The sequence below is a fragment of the Choloepus didactylus genome, chromosome 1 (assembly GCF_015220235.1).
Source record: "Choloepus didactylus isolate mChoDid1 chromosome 1, mChoDid1.pri, whole genome shotgun sequence".
NCBI classification, from domain to species: Eukaryota; Metazoa; Chordata; class Mammalia; order Pilosa; family Megalonychidae; genus Choloepus; species Choloepus didactylus.
In genome coordinates this window covers 185917488-185931919 of record NC_051307.1, presented here as the reverse complement: position 1 = coordinate 185931919, position 14432 = coordinate 185917488, and the positions used below count along the sequence as shown (strand labels likewise).

At 32.7% G+C, this 14432-nt stretch overlaps 1 protein-coding gene across 15 annotated transcripts in view; it reads left to right on the top strand.

Annotated features, from left to right (window-relative positions):
- CLASP2 (cytoplasmic linker associated protein 2) overlaps positions 1-14432 on the top strand; it is a 279413-nt gene that overhangs the window by 158815 nt on the left and 106166 nt on the right. For 10 of the 15 annotated variants that reach the window (XM_037846840.1, XM_037846798.1, XM_037846833.1 and 7 more), the window contains 5 exons: positions 1940-1963; positions 3714-3731; positions 5861-5962; positions 11662-11832; positions 13316-13423. In XM_037846840.1, the coding sequence (XP_037702768.1) occupies positions 1940-1963; positions 3714-3731; positions 5861-5962; positions 11662-11832; positions 13316-13423 (423 nt within the window). The remainder of the gene's footprint in view (positions 1-1939; positions 1964-3713; positions 3732-5860; positions 5963-11661; positions 11833-13315; positions 13424-14432) is intronic. The other 5 variants (XM_037846856.1, XM_037846829.1, XM_037846847.1 and 2 more) reach the window with 2 other exon arrangements.

Here is a 14432-nt window from a genome sequence, read left to right as displayed (position 1 = left end):
AAAGGAAATAGAAGATCAGTTTGCAAGAGGAGTGGTGTACAGGAAATAACTTCGTTTGACAGGAGTATGTACAGAAAATTCAAGCTTTATTTGAAACCTCATAAGCTTGGTGCCTTTTTAAGATGTATTAGCTGTTTGAATTTGTTTGTTGTCTCTTGTAACAGTGACACACATGAAGATGTAATTCTCTGTGGTTTGAAATGGATCATATGAGGCATGTAATACCAAGAATTTGTTAGTATACAAGGTTCCCTTAAGCAAAATTGAATTTGTTTTGAATTTTGTTTAGTCTTTCTGGGACTGATAATGAACTTCTAAATCCTGTCATGTTAAAGTATGACGTTTTAATATTATAGAAACAAAACTGGCAAAATTGAATCAAGACCTTTAGTTTTGTCTATAGCTGGGATATAGCATGCTTTGTAATTGAACAAGCAATCTTTAAAAAGTTACTATGAACACAAACCAGCTGGTAAAAAATAAAAACTATCACCTTATTTTTTAAAAATCCAAGTTGTCTTCACACTGGGCAGTTGCCCAGTTGGTGTAGAATCTGTTGTTTTGAGAAAGTTAGTTTTTTAGCTTTGCTTTAGGTCATAAGTTATTTATGTGATTGCTGTGTATGTATGCATAGCTGTTTTATAACATCCTATATTTGTAAATTTGAGACTATTCAAAATACCAATGTCCTGCCAGTTTAAGTAAGGCACAGTGTAGACCTGAACTTTGAGTTACTGTGTAAGGTTTTTTCATGCTGTCATTTGTAGTATGTTTTGTGAGAATCCTTGGGATTAAACTTTTGGTTACTAATTATTGTTTAACTTGAAAGCCTTTTTTTTTTCTTTGCAAAACTCAGTCTGTGAGCTTGGTACCTAGTCTAGGTATAACATTCCTATTAAAATTCATACTTATATTTTCTTGTAAGGTGCTTTCAGAGTAATAAAATATTAGCATAATTGTGTTAAAGGTAAAGGAAATTTTGTTTTTTAAGATTGGAGGAATTAAATTTGTTTTTATGCTAAGGTAGAGTCAGTAGAGAAGGAAAACTTGGAAATGCAAGAATGAGAGGAGATAATTCATGCCTAAAGTTCCTGTTGAAGGCATGAGGAATGGGGTATATAGAACATAGCTGGAAATTAGCCTTGGATTTGGTCACCAGTTTCACTGAGGTAGAAGGGAAGGAAATAAGGAAAGAATTAGATTCAGACGTTTTTATTTTTGTTCGTGGGGGCAGTGGCAGGAAGAAGAGTATGACTAGGGACTTTGTCGCACCTTGACTGAAGTTTATTACTGCAAATGGATACCCAAAGGGTCAGCAAGGGAAAAGACTCATCAGGTGGAGTCTGGAGAAGGCTGGGCACAGGCTTCCAGACTTCCTCCCAGAACTAAGGATGAACCCTGCACAGAAAGTGCTGCTTCGTCCAGCAATGAATGAAGCAACATGTGTGCAGTGTTTCTTTCCAGGTGTGCCTGTCTAAAACTCAGGGAGTGGGGGGCAGATGATGATGAGAGAGCGATCTGAAGTATGGAATTTGGGATTATATTATAGGATAAACAGGGAAAGAAGCAGCCAGGTGAGGTGACTATGAAAGAAACTCAACAGACCAAAGTAGAGGATATGCTTGATAATGGCAAGAGTCCAAGGATGGGACATATGCTTCACTGTTTTCTCTCCAGGCTGGTGAAAATTAGACACATTATCATTTTTTGGCTTTTGGTTTTTGTTTTTTTCTCCTTTTAGTACATTAGGTATAGTCTATCTCACATAGATAGGAACCTCACGTTGTTTAATTTCCTAATATGTTTTAATTGAGAAAAAGCTTGATATATATGTCTGTGCTATGAATTCTTTTCTAAAAAATGTTTTCTAGGGACTGTAAAGTCATTTATTCTAATATATTGAGTTTTCCTCTGTTCTTTGCTTGCTTTTTCATCAAAGAGGATACTTCTGACAAGATGGATGGTAAGAACTCCCTTTTTTAATTCTCCTAAAAATTTTTATGGGGTTTTTTTGGAGTTGATAAAATATCTTTGTTCATTCTTCTCTTAATTTTTGAGGATATACTACTTATTTAGCAACACTGTTAATATGAAAGTGGCTGCCTAGTTCTGTGATTGATTTTGGATAGGTATATTCGTGTTTTGTTTTCCAGTCCACTCAAATACAAGCTTACTATTTATTGGAAGTTAATTACCTTAAACATTTTTGCCTGAGCTCTTAGAAGTATTTATGAATATTCCCTGTTTCTTTAATCTTTCCTCTAAAATGTTGGCCTCTGTAAACAGAAATGAATTTCATAAGTCATTCGATTCAAACTTTGATACAGAGTGAGACAAAAGGGCACATTTCACAAGTTCATATTATTTATGAATATGAAATGGAAATTGCAGACACTGCCTTTTTTAAGAGTGGAATTTGAACAGTCAAAATTGATTTTATTTAAGCTTGGCCTTTTTATTCCAATAATCAAATGGTTGCAGTTTATTTTTAGTTGCTTGGTTCAATAACACCCGTGTGGTATTTTTGTTTGATGCTGGGCAGCTTATTTTTACAGTAACCCTGTACTTCTTCAGATACCATAATGTTATCTAGGAACTGGAGCTTTTTTTAAGAACTTACAATAAGATATTACATCTGTAAGTCACATTATGAGTACAGCATCTCCTTTAAAGGGCCTAGGAAGAAATGGAGAATTGTATGTTTTTCTGTCAATTATTTCATAAACTCTGAAAATCAATTTAATGTCTTTCATTTTAATGAAATGGAACATATATTTAATCTTGGGTTGGATACATAACTATTAGTTATATTAGACTCTACTTTTGTATACATTTACAGTATTTCATAAATAAAAATAAATTATTCAATGACAGTCCATCAAGAGATCGTTTCTATAGTTAGTCCCTTAGATATCACTTCTAATACTGATATTCTGGATCCTTTAAAAACAAATTATTATCACTTTCTAGATCAAAATATTTTCTTATTTGGGTCAGAAATACTTGAGTAGTCATCTCTGTTTTATGATCTGTTACTCTCACTGATGTTCAATCCTATGTAAAAAAAATAAACGTAAATAAATATATATATATATATTGCCCTTCAGTACTAAGTAAGGTGTTATGATTTTTTACATGGTCATTTTTTACTACATGGAGTGCACAAAAGCGTTGAGTAAATAGCTGATGTATTTAATTGAAAGGTCTTTGGCTTTGTAGATGCTTTAAAAATACTGGTTATGAGGTCTATGTCATAGGTTTGATTTCCTTGTTTGTCAAGTAGCTTTTCTAGTTCTTTTATGGGCTACCTTTTGAAAATCCATGGAAAGAATTAAGAAAGGTCTATTAAAATCTTTACTGACAAAGAAGAGTAATTATGGAGTTGCATCTTTCTTGAGTGACTAATTTCTCTAATTTTCTTCACGATTTTAAAAATGGAATACAGCAGATAAAAGTGTTAGAATAAAATTACCATTTTCAATCGCCTAGTTTTAACCTTTTGTGTGTGGGGAGTGATGTTGCGAGTCATTGGGTTACCTGAAATTTCTTTTTCTCAAAATGAACCTTTTTAAAGTTAAACTAAGGTTTTCAGACTAGAAGATATTTGTTTTCACACTTTTCATTTTAGTTTTGGGTGGGGTTCATGAGGTAGGTCTTAATATCAGTGTTGGCAGAATTTGTTGAAATATTATTGTTTTATTTCTCTTATTTAGGAACAGCATCTGAAGATGGTAAGAATTATATATTTTGTTAGTAACACAAATACCTCGACATTAATATTTTCATTAGTAGAAATTAAATATTAAACTAAAGTAGGCTAATTTTTTGCAAATCTGTATAATTTGCTATATAATTTGTACATTTTATCTTAGGTTGTGCAAGATATATGTGCCAGTTTTTTTTTTTTTTTTAATTCTTTGTGATTTTGCTTTGTATCTTAGATCATCACATGCTGAAAAAAACATAATTGCTTAACATGTTTAATAATATCTAATATAAAAGTAGTACATAATTTCATTTTTTTCCTATAGTGACATTAATGCCTTTCTTTTGTTTTGTTTTTGTGTTTTTGTTTTTTTAGTTTTTTCCAATCCATTTATACTTTGGGGGAAGCACATTCCACTGTTATATAATCATCTCATTGGAGTTTGAAAACATTTGTTTAGTCTGCTTTTAAATGTATCTTTTATTTTTGAATAAGTGAATAGGAAATAGGATATTTGATTTGAATTTGGGATTACAACAAAATTGTTGTACATAATACTTTCTTTTAAGGAGCAAGTATACTTTAAAAAATAATTATTTACTGTTTTTGAATTTGTAGAAAGAAAAAAATTCGGACTTCATAGTTACTTTGCATGAAGTTTTGTCTTATAAAACTTATTTGAAGCACATTTTTTCCTCTAAGTTTCCCATAGATGACATTTTCTCATAATACAATCCAAGTAGATGTAACTTTTTTGGTCTCATATTTATTCTGATATATTTGGAATATTTTCAGATTTCAAATTTTAGATTGAAGTACTTGATAAAAACATGATTTCTGGCACTGTGGTATTATAGTTTAGGAATACTGGTGTCAAAACACTTAATATCCAAATTTCCTCCTTATATAAAATGTGGGTAAATTCTCCTATTCAAAAATAGTCTTTCTGTTTTCCCTCTTAGTCGGGAGAGCATTGTGTCCTACTCTGATAGACTCTGTACAAGGGCAAGAGGCCTGAACTCTGGACTTGTTAGGAGACTTGAAGTTGGTAGATTGCTAGGACTCTATCAACTGTATTCTTGTTTTGCTTCTATTTTGTTCCTAGTTGCTTTTACTCTTTTATCTTCTCTCATTTCTTAATTTTGTAATTTCTCCTTAGTCTTCAGTATATTTTTTCCTAATTAATATGGCTATGTGTTTAATATCTGCCCTACCAGTTGTACCTTTTAACTAAAAAGGATACTGAGCCCTGTTTTATGATTGTTTTTGTTCCTAATTCTGATTTGATTGTGGTTAAGGCTGTTGCTTAAGAAACACCAAAGTATCTGCTAGTAGTATATTCTATCATCACTTGTTTTTATAAATGACAGCTTACTTAAGCACTCTAATAAGCATTTTCTCCTTTGGTTCAATAGCTCTAGAAATAGGATAAAGATGTTTCTCACCTGGTTTTGTGGAGAGGGGTGGTACAGTAGGAGAGGAGAAAGGGGTGAAACAGGGAGGTAGAGAAAAAAAAAGTATTGAGAAACATGCCAGCTCTCATGTGATTGTGTTTCCTCACATCATCTTATAAATGAAATTTATTGGTTGGAGGAAGAATGGTAAACATGTGCATATACATCTGCAGTAATCTGATGTTTTTTGGCACAAGATAAAAAGAGTAAATATTTTACCTATTAATATCTCTTGCTGCAAATCCCTTTAGAAATACATTTTTGGTCAAAAGGATTGTTTGGGTTTTTGTTTCTAAGATTAGGGATATATGTAAAACTATAGGCTGGATTTGAGAATAAGCTAAATTTCATGGAAACTGAAATTTAGAATTGTAACTACCAATTAATTAACAAGTGACAAATTTGTGATCATTATCTTAATTATAACTCTACTTTACTGGACTAATAGTATCAAACAAAGAGTGGAACTCTTTTAGTTATACTTTATTCTTACCCTTTAAGGAAAGTAAGCTTCTAAAAAAAAAAGTAGATATTTTTAAATATTAAGGAAAATATAACCTATAAGTAATAATTACATTATTAAAGAATTTAACACATACTTGAAAAGCACACCTAATTAGAAAATTATAATTTGATTTTTTCATTTCTAAGAATTATTATAGAAAAATGCCTTTATTTATGGAAATATTTTATTCCTTAGGCCGGGTGAGAGCAAAGCTTTCAGCACCACTCACTGGCATGGGAAATGCCAAGACAGATTCTAGAGGAAGAAGTCGAACAAAAATGGTGTCTCAGTCACAGCGTATGTATTGCTTATCATGCCTTCTGTATTTATCAATATGTTAGGATATGTGTTCCTTGTATATTACTGTATTGGGAGATTCACCAGTGGATAAATACAAAACTAATTTCAAAAAAGACAAGCCACAAACTGAGTTCTTGTTCTGTACTTTAGGTTCATCATCACCTGACAAAAATGAAGGTATCTTTTCAATGTTTTGGGTCAGTTGTTGTGCATGTTTTGGAATTTTTTGAGTGGGTGTTGTCTTGTCTTTGGTGTGTTATTAGGGCTGCATCATTGATATTTGCCACTTAGAAAGAAAAATTTCATCTGCTTTAAAAAGAACTTTTGCATGGAGATGTTTTAAATAGCCCAAATCCTCAACATTAAGGTTTTCACAGTCTACTTAGAAACTTGCAAATGTGGAAAATTGTGCTTTTTAGAGGCAAAATAATTGCCATAAGTCAGTATCAAAATCTGGTTGCATCCAACTAATGCTATTCAAGGACAGATAGGTAGTATCTTACTTCCTTCCCCTTGCCCTAAATTAAATTTTATTTTAATATCTTATTTTTGGTTATCATTTTGGGAAGGTACATACTGATTTGCAGTCAAGAAACATAAGTTGAAATAACCAATTCTGTTCTAATCCTTGTTAAATTTCAGATGTATAATTTTGCTATTTCATTGGAAGCTGAGTTCTTCATAAGCACTATTATTAAAAAGCACAATTTTGAGGTCTAGGTTAAAATGAATGATCCATCTTTACATGCTCCTGAATAGTGACACATGTATATATGGCATTATTAATTTTAAAAAGTCTATTCCCATTCCTCTTTACCAAGAGATTTTCGTTAGCATTTATCTCTAAAAAACAGGAAGTTTTTCTAGGGAAGTAATTGTAGTGGTTTTTTTACATACTTGGCTCCTGGAAAGAAATGGATTTAACTGTCTTCCATTGTTTAGATGATTTATCAGGATATGGATACCCTATTTCTCTGTTCTTTAAACAAGTCCTGAAGTTTGATCCTCTTCTTTGGTATCAGGAAAAAGAGCTAGCGTTTATGGGGGGAATGAAGGGGGGAAAAGGTAGTGATTATACAAGTCCTACCTATCAGATTCTTCTCTTCTCCTCAGGCCAAGTAAGGATGACAGCACTCAACAAAAATCCTGTGAAATAAGCAGAAATACTCAATAAAATTGATTTGCAGATGGATTATTTACAAATAGTAAAAATGGCAAATTGTCCTCTAGACAAGGGCTTTTCTCCTAACCAAATTAGAAATAGATTATGTATCACATCATACCCTGATCTTGTATATTTTAGAGTAATTGATCTTTAGAAGTATGGTGCAGTAATTTAGAATCTTGCTATTCCATATGTGGTACACAGACCAGCAGCATCAGGATCACCTGGGAGCTTGTTAGAAATGCAGAATCACATGTCCGGCCCCAGATTTATGCCAGAATCTGTTTTTTAACAAGATGGCAAGTTTGAGAAATTCTGATTTGTTTTAGATCATGAACTCTAGAGCCATACTGCCTAGGTTTCAATCCTGACTTTTTCAGATTATTTAAACTCACTGTATTTCTGTGTATTCATCTTTAAAATGAGGAGTATAATAGTATCTAACTCATTGGATTGTTGTGAGTATTAAATGATGTAGGATATTTAATATACTTAAAACAGTGCCTGACCCAGAGTAAGTGCTATGTATGTTAGCCGATAAAATTGTCCTCATTATTCTTAATTTAATGTAAATTGACTTCTATACTCCATTGTGTATTTCTGTGTCTTGTTCTTTCTGTCACCTTTAGGAAACAGAGAAATAAATAATGGTGAAGTTAGGAAATTTAGAGCGTAAAGAAAAATAAGGATAGCAACCAGAAACTGTCCAGTGTCTTAAGGATAAAACTTAATTTTATGTAAGGTTTTTATTTTGTTCACTTCTAAAATAATATTAAAACTGAACCCAGAGCAAAGAGTTCAAACTGTTTGGTGTATGGTTTTTTTTTAAGATATTACTTAGGGACCTCCCTTTTAGATGCATTATAACTGCAAATCATGTCGGTAAAAAATAAAATAAATTTTTACATTTGTGTGCTTTTTTCACTTTGAAACCTGAGCCATGGTACTTCAGATCCTCTAATGAAGTATGAGAGCATGAGTAGCTTTTTAGATCTAGTAGGCCTTTAGCATCAGAAGACTTTCCCAGATAAAATCACTTGGATTTTGAATGGTATTGGAAGAGTTTTTATTTGTTTGCTTGCATATTTTGAATGAACACTCATTTCATTCCTGATTCTTTTGAAAAAAGATATTGTGGCTTTATGTAATATAATATTTCTTTATAGCATATTTTCATAGAAATATTACTGTGATCTCCATCTTTACTTTGTTAGAAAAAAATTCATTAGGGTTTGCATGGTCTTTCCATATTTTTGTATCATCATTTAGGAAAAAAATCTCTTGAATCAAAGCAGGTGGGTTCTGATGGCTAACCAAAATAAATAAAAGCAGATCCAATGGAGAGACTTGCAGATTTATATTTATGTTAGAGTTGTATCTTTTTTGTTGGTAGTGATTGGTTGTGTGCAAATGATTGCACAGCCTGTCCAAAACTTTACCTCCTGCCCCATTTGTATGTTTTTTGTCTTTGTCTTAAAATTTGCAGCTTTTTTGTGTCATTTTTCTTTAGCTATAAGCTTTGTAATCCTTCCTTGCCTATAGTTTTAAATTAAATGTTTAAAAAGTAAAAACTTAAACATTTAATTATTTGGATTTTGTTCTATCAGTAGGAGAAAAGCTGAAGAATTTACATTTAGTTTTGCAACTTCTATTCATCTGCTTTGTACATGAGTGTCTGGTTTCAGCTTATCAGCTGTAAAAATTACTAAATGTACTGCTTTTATCAGAACATCTGGGGTTGGGGTTTTTTTGTTTGTTTGCTTTTTTTTTTTTTTGCTTTAGGGTTTTTTTTGGTTTTGAGAACTGACTAAAGCTTTCTTATTTCCATTTGCCATCCATTTTAAATCTGCTCCTTCCCTCTTCATGGATTAAAACCCTTACCCTAATTCTACCTTTACACTTGTTCAGGATCACAATCTGCTAATACCATTGGTGGTAAGAATCTATGGACTTTATGTGTACATCTGTTGTTTGATCACCTTTTTCATTATAAAGAATGGGTTCTATTCAGCAGAAATTCTAAACAGTGTATTCCGTTATTTTGTAAACAAATTGGGTCAAAAAATTATCAGTTATTTTTCTTTGGCCTCTTTTTATTTTGTTAACAGAACCCTGGATTATTTAAATTATCCAAGTTGATCCCACAAGTATAAACATTCAAAATCAAAGGAGTTTTACTAATGATGCCTTGAAAATATCTCATTAAACTATAAAATAGTAGTTTGAAAAAAGAGGAAGAGAAATTAAGTATCCAATTTCGAGTTTTACAAATTATTTTCTAATAGCATGGTATCGTATGCCATTTTTCTTTAATTCTGTGGTTTTCCTGGAAGAAATAATTAACACTGTTTTACAGCCTTGGTAGGTTCTTTGCTGGGGAAAGAACCTTGTTATTTTCTTCTAAATATAAATAATTCCAAAATTTGTCACGGACACTAAAATTATACTGTTGTTGGGATGCGGGGGCTTTGAAGAAGAAAGGGTAATGATTTAAGCAGAATGAACAGTGCCAATTTTATTTCCTAGGAGAAGGCATGAATGAATTTAAATATATGGGGAGTGATAAACCTACAGTAGGTGGAGTGGTTACTCTGCTTCTTTACCACGTTTCCTGTTTGCTGAATAGACCCATATTTCAAAGAAAATCTCCAGTATCTCCCACCAACCCCGTCCCAATTCATATTGATTATAACCGAATAACCATATTGTTTGTGATCAGTTCATTATTTATACTTTTTATATTGTTGCAGGTTTTCCCATAAAATTTTTCATCAGCTTATCTTGCATTGTGAGTTTGTGGCATGTTGGGTGTTTGGATGTTTTGTTTTGTATATTTAGTTTAGAAACTGCATGGAAAAAATAGGGGCTTTATGAGTATCCTTAAAGTTATAGTGAAAAAAACCTGATTTGAAGGTTCTTCGCCTGAAGTGTCATGAAACATTCAAATAAGCCATCATTTTAAAGTAGACTTGAATAATTTACCTGCAATAATTTAGAATTACTTCTATTCAAATAGTAAATTGCTAATTTCATTGTAAATACTGCTTTGGGTTATAATGTGGCTGTCACCAGTGGAAGATAAGTTTCATTTTGTGTGCTGGTAAAGTTTAGGAATTAAGCATTAGTAATATGAGACCATGCCAAGAACTGTAGCAGGGGTTACAAATCAACAGCCAGTGTACTACATCCGGCTTGCCTCCATTCCCTGTACTGTTTGGCCTACTCAGCATGATAAAAATCAGAAAACTTCAAAGCTTTCAGTTTTGAAAAATCCTAAGACATGGCTGGTATTACCTCATGTCAGAGCTGACTAGAAATAAAAAAAAAAGGGTAGGCCCTTCTCTCCTCAGTACAGGCCTCCCATCACTCCCTGCCCACACTCAGTGCTCTTCCCTACTGACATTCCCTGCTTTCCCCATTGTCTCTGGAGACTTTGAACCTTGCTCTGTGGAAATGAAGCATGATTGGGTAAGATTATACAGGTGAATGGTGGCTGCCTTACTGGGTAGGAAAAGTGGTACTACATGGAGGGAAAATGTTGCTTTCATGAAGATTTATTTAAGTGCAAGTTTAATATTTTCTGTAACGTTATCAAGAATCTTGAGTTAGATTGTATCTTGGAGTTATCTAATCCATTTTCCCACTTAATACAGACATCAAATGCTTTGATTAACAGAGCACTTATCCCCTTAAAAGGTAACCTGTGCCCTTCTAGTTGAAAACCCTCTTTCTTAACTTTTTTTTTTAACCTGTACCCCAATTCTGAAAAGATTTTGTTCGGCAGCCCCACTCTATTTGCCTGACCACATCTCCTCTGCCTTCTAAGACTGAAAATCACTAGCTTGGAAGGCGTCTGTCTTCATTGATATATTTACCCTTTGGTCTTGGTCTTCTCTCAGTACCTCTGTATCACAGACTGACCACCTGAGAGCCTTTTGATATTTGAAGGCAGCCTAGTATCTCCTCTTCAAGTATCTTTTTCAGCTGGCCCAATTTTATAACCATTTAAAATTTAATTTTGTAAAAACTACAAAATATATTTAGTAGCAAGGTAGATAACTTTGTCATACCCATTCAGAGGCATCTCAGCAGACAAACTGTTTTAACATGAAGCAAATGATTATTATATTCTTAACCAAAATAATAGCTATAATAAATTATTTACTTTTTTTCCTTTTATGTATCTGTCTTTTTCAAAACCTAGCATTTTAGCCATAGAAATGTATTGTCAGATAAGCAGTTTCTCTGGAAATCTTATATACGATTTGGGTTCTGAAAATCATAATACTGTTGTCCTTTTTAAGCATAGTAGCCTGTACTCCCCAAAACTGAAAGTATGTTTTAGATGATTTTTGGTTCAGTCATATGTACCTTTATTTTCCAGGTTACAATTATGTATAAATCTTCAGTCCATTTCCTTTGAACTTAGAACATGCCATTTTCTCAGATGTATTTCTTGAACTTTTTATCTTTTTTTTTACAAGTTCTCTTGGAGTTCATATCTTAATATTTGAATGTGTTTGGTGTTCAGCTGGCAGCCGATCTGGGTCTCCAGGAAGAGTTCTGACTACGACTGCCCTATCCACTGTGAGCTCTGGTGTTCAAAGAGTCCTGGTCAATTCAGCTTCAGCACAGAAGAGAAGCAAGATACCACGGAGCCAGGGCTGTAGCAGAGAGGCTAGTCCATCCAGGCTCTCAGTGGGTAAGATTTTCTCTGAGTGACTTGAGTGTCCTTTGTATTTCAGGCTTTGGTTGCATTAAAGGCTTTGCAATATGATTAGGCGTTATAAGCCAGAGGAAAACCACTTAAATATTCAAGAAGAATTGACTTGAAATATAGGTTATAAATTAGGTATTTTATCTTAAAAGTATTATTCAGTAGAACATTGAAATATATAGCTAGTATATTAAAGCATAAAATTATGTGATTCACAATATTTGCCATATATATATGAATATATGTGTATATACAAATATACACATTTTAACATAATTAAATGTATATAAGTTATTTGCTTATATTTGACATTTATATTATCGGTCAGCCTTGTTCAAATACTAATCACCTTTCTGTTTCTCTGTGTATTGGTTAGAGTACTTTCAATTTTAGGTTACAGAATTGCAATTGAAACCAGCTTAAATGATAAAAAGAAATTTATTGGATATTTATTTGAAAAGTTTGGAGGCAGTACAGCCTTTGGAATTGATTGTTCCAGAGATTGATTGATCAACATTGCCTCTTGGATCCAGGATCAGTCTATATAAAATCTTATCTTTATATGTCTGTATCATCTGTCTGTCTATCTGGCTATCTACCTGTCTCTCAATTTCTCTATCTTCTACCACCCCACTGCCACCCCCTGGTCTTTTTTATTTACTCCCCCTTTTTTTTTTTGCTCATATACATTTTCAAATAAATTCCTAAGAAATTGTATATGGGAATCAAACTTTTTGAGGCCTTACTTGTCTGAGAATGTCTGTTCAGTGGGTGGCATAGACTTCTTTTAGACCTCCAGACTTTGAATTACTGTCCTTTTCACTTATGCTCAGCCTGCTATTCAATGTATCTTCCCCAGCGCCTCTGAAGTTTTCATTCAGGCTGGTTTCCACTTCTGTTGATTTTCCAGACATTATTTTAAAGTCTCTACCTCACTGTTAGTCAATACTAGCCCCTAGATTTTCCATTACTTGCTTATTTCTTTCCCTACTTGTATTTGAGTGTTTTTTTAAGGAGCCAGAAGATGGGTGGAGTTTAAAAGCATTGGCTCATTTCTCCCTCTTTATCTTGAGCTCAAAGTTTAAGGATAAATCTTATACTTTAATATTTTATATGGAAAGATTTTTTTCTTCTATTGAAATAAAGATTTTGACCTAAGATACCAAAAGTGTGATGGAAGTGTATAGTTCAGTCAACAAAAGAAAAAAAATTGAACTTTACTAGGTGTTACAATGTTTTTAAATCTTCTTTGTATTTGCAGTCTTTTTATTTTAGTAAAATATTACTTTACCTTTCTAATCTCATATAAACTAGAAACCACATTCAAGAAATTTACCTGTATTCCTGGTAATTTCTTTTCAACCTTAGAAAAACTTTATTCATCAGCTTTTAAGAAAGAAAAATAAAACCAAAATATCAAAAAATGCAACCTTTGCTTTCTTTTTTCTCCCCTGTTGATTAATGCCAGCCCGAAGCAGCCGTATTCCTCGACCAAGTGTGAGTCAGGGTTGCAGCCGGGAAGCTAGTCGGGAAAGCAGCAGGGACACAAGTCCTGTTCGCTCTTTTCAGCCCCTTGGTAAGTGCTTGGGCAGGAGTGGGGTGCATTGCTTTTCTCCTAGGTGTTACCACCATGTGAAAATCTGAACATACCCTGGATTTAGTTTTCCTCGACTATGTCTTTGCCCCTATGTTGTTTCTGTCTTTTTGAGAAGAGTCAGGAAGTTATGTGTGGGAAATTCCTTTGGCATTTTTTTAATCTTCAATGAGCAAGTTAGTCATTGTATAGATAAACTGCCTTCATAATTGAGTAAATGTCACATGGACTTAAACTGCAGAATATTGAACTCAAGATTTTTCTTAACAAATAAACCTACAAAATTTAAAGATAGTGTTTAAAATATACTCAAATGAAATAAGGGCTATTTTGTTTGATAAAATAAATATTTTACCCTTTTCAGCAGAAATATTGACGTTACAACTTAGATCACTTAGGTTACTAGAAAGAGTGCTAGAAAATAATATATAAGCTACTTGATGTCAGTGAGAGGAATTAGCATTTTTATAGTATTTTGCTGTTTAACAGTCATTTCCCATATATTAGTTCAAGTCATGTCACTGCTGTGAAAGACATTGTATTGTAACCTTAATTATCCTATTGTATTTGCCTGAATTATAAAAATATTAAATGTTTTTCAAAATCTTTAGTATTTTTAGGATAACTAGAGAGACAGAATTTTTTTACATTGAGAATTGTAGAATTTCTGCATGATCCTTCAGCATTTTAACTACTTTAGCTATTATTTTGTTTCCAATTTTTTTTTAATTCCACAAAATGTAGTTTACTGTAATAATTAGTTTGCTCTTTAGACTTTGGGGTGTTTAATTAGAACATAAGTGTACATGTTGTCTTGCGGTAACAAATGCCTCTCTGGAATACCAATAATTGGCATAGATTAGGATAAATGGTTTTCATGGGAAGTCTCGCATTTAGAGGAATCATTGGAATTCTTATTTCCTATCAGATAGACATGTTAGGATAGAATTCCTAGTGATTAATTTCTTATTTTCTGGGCCATCAGACTCAA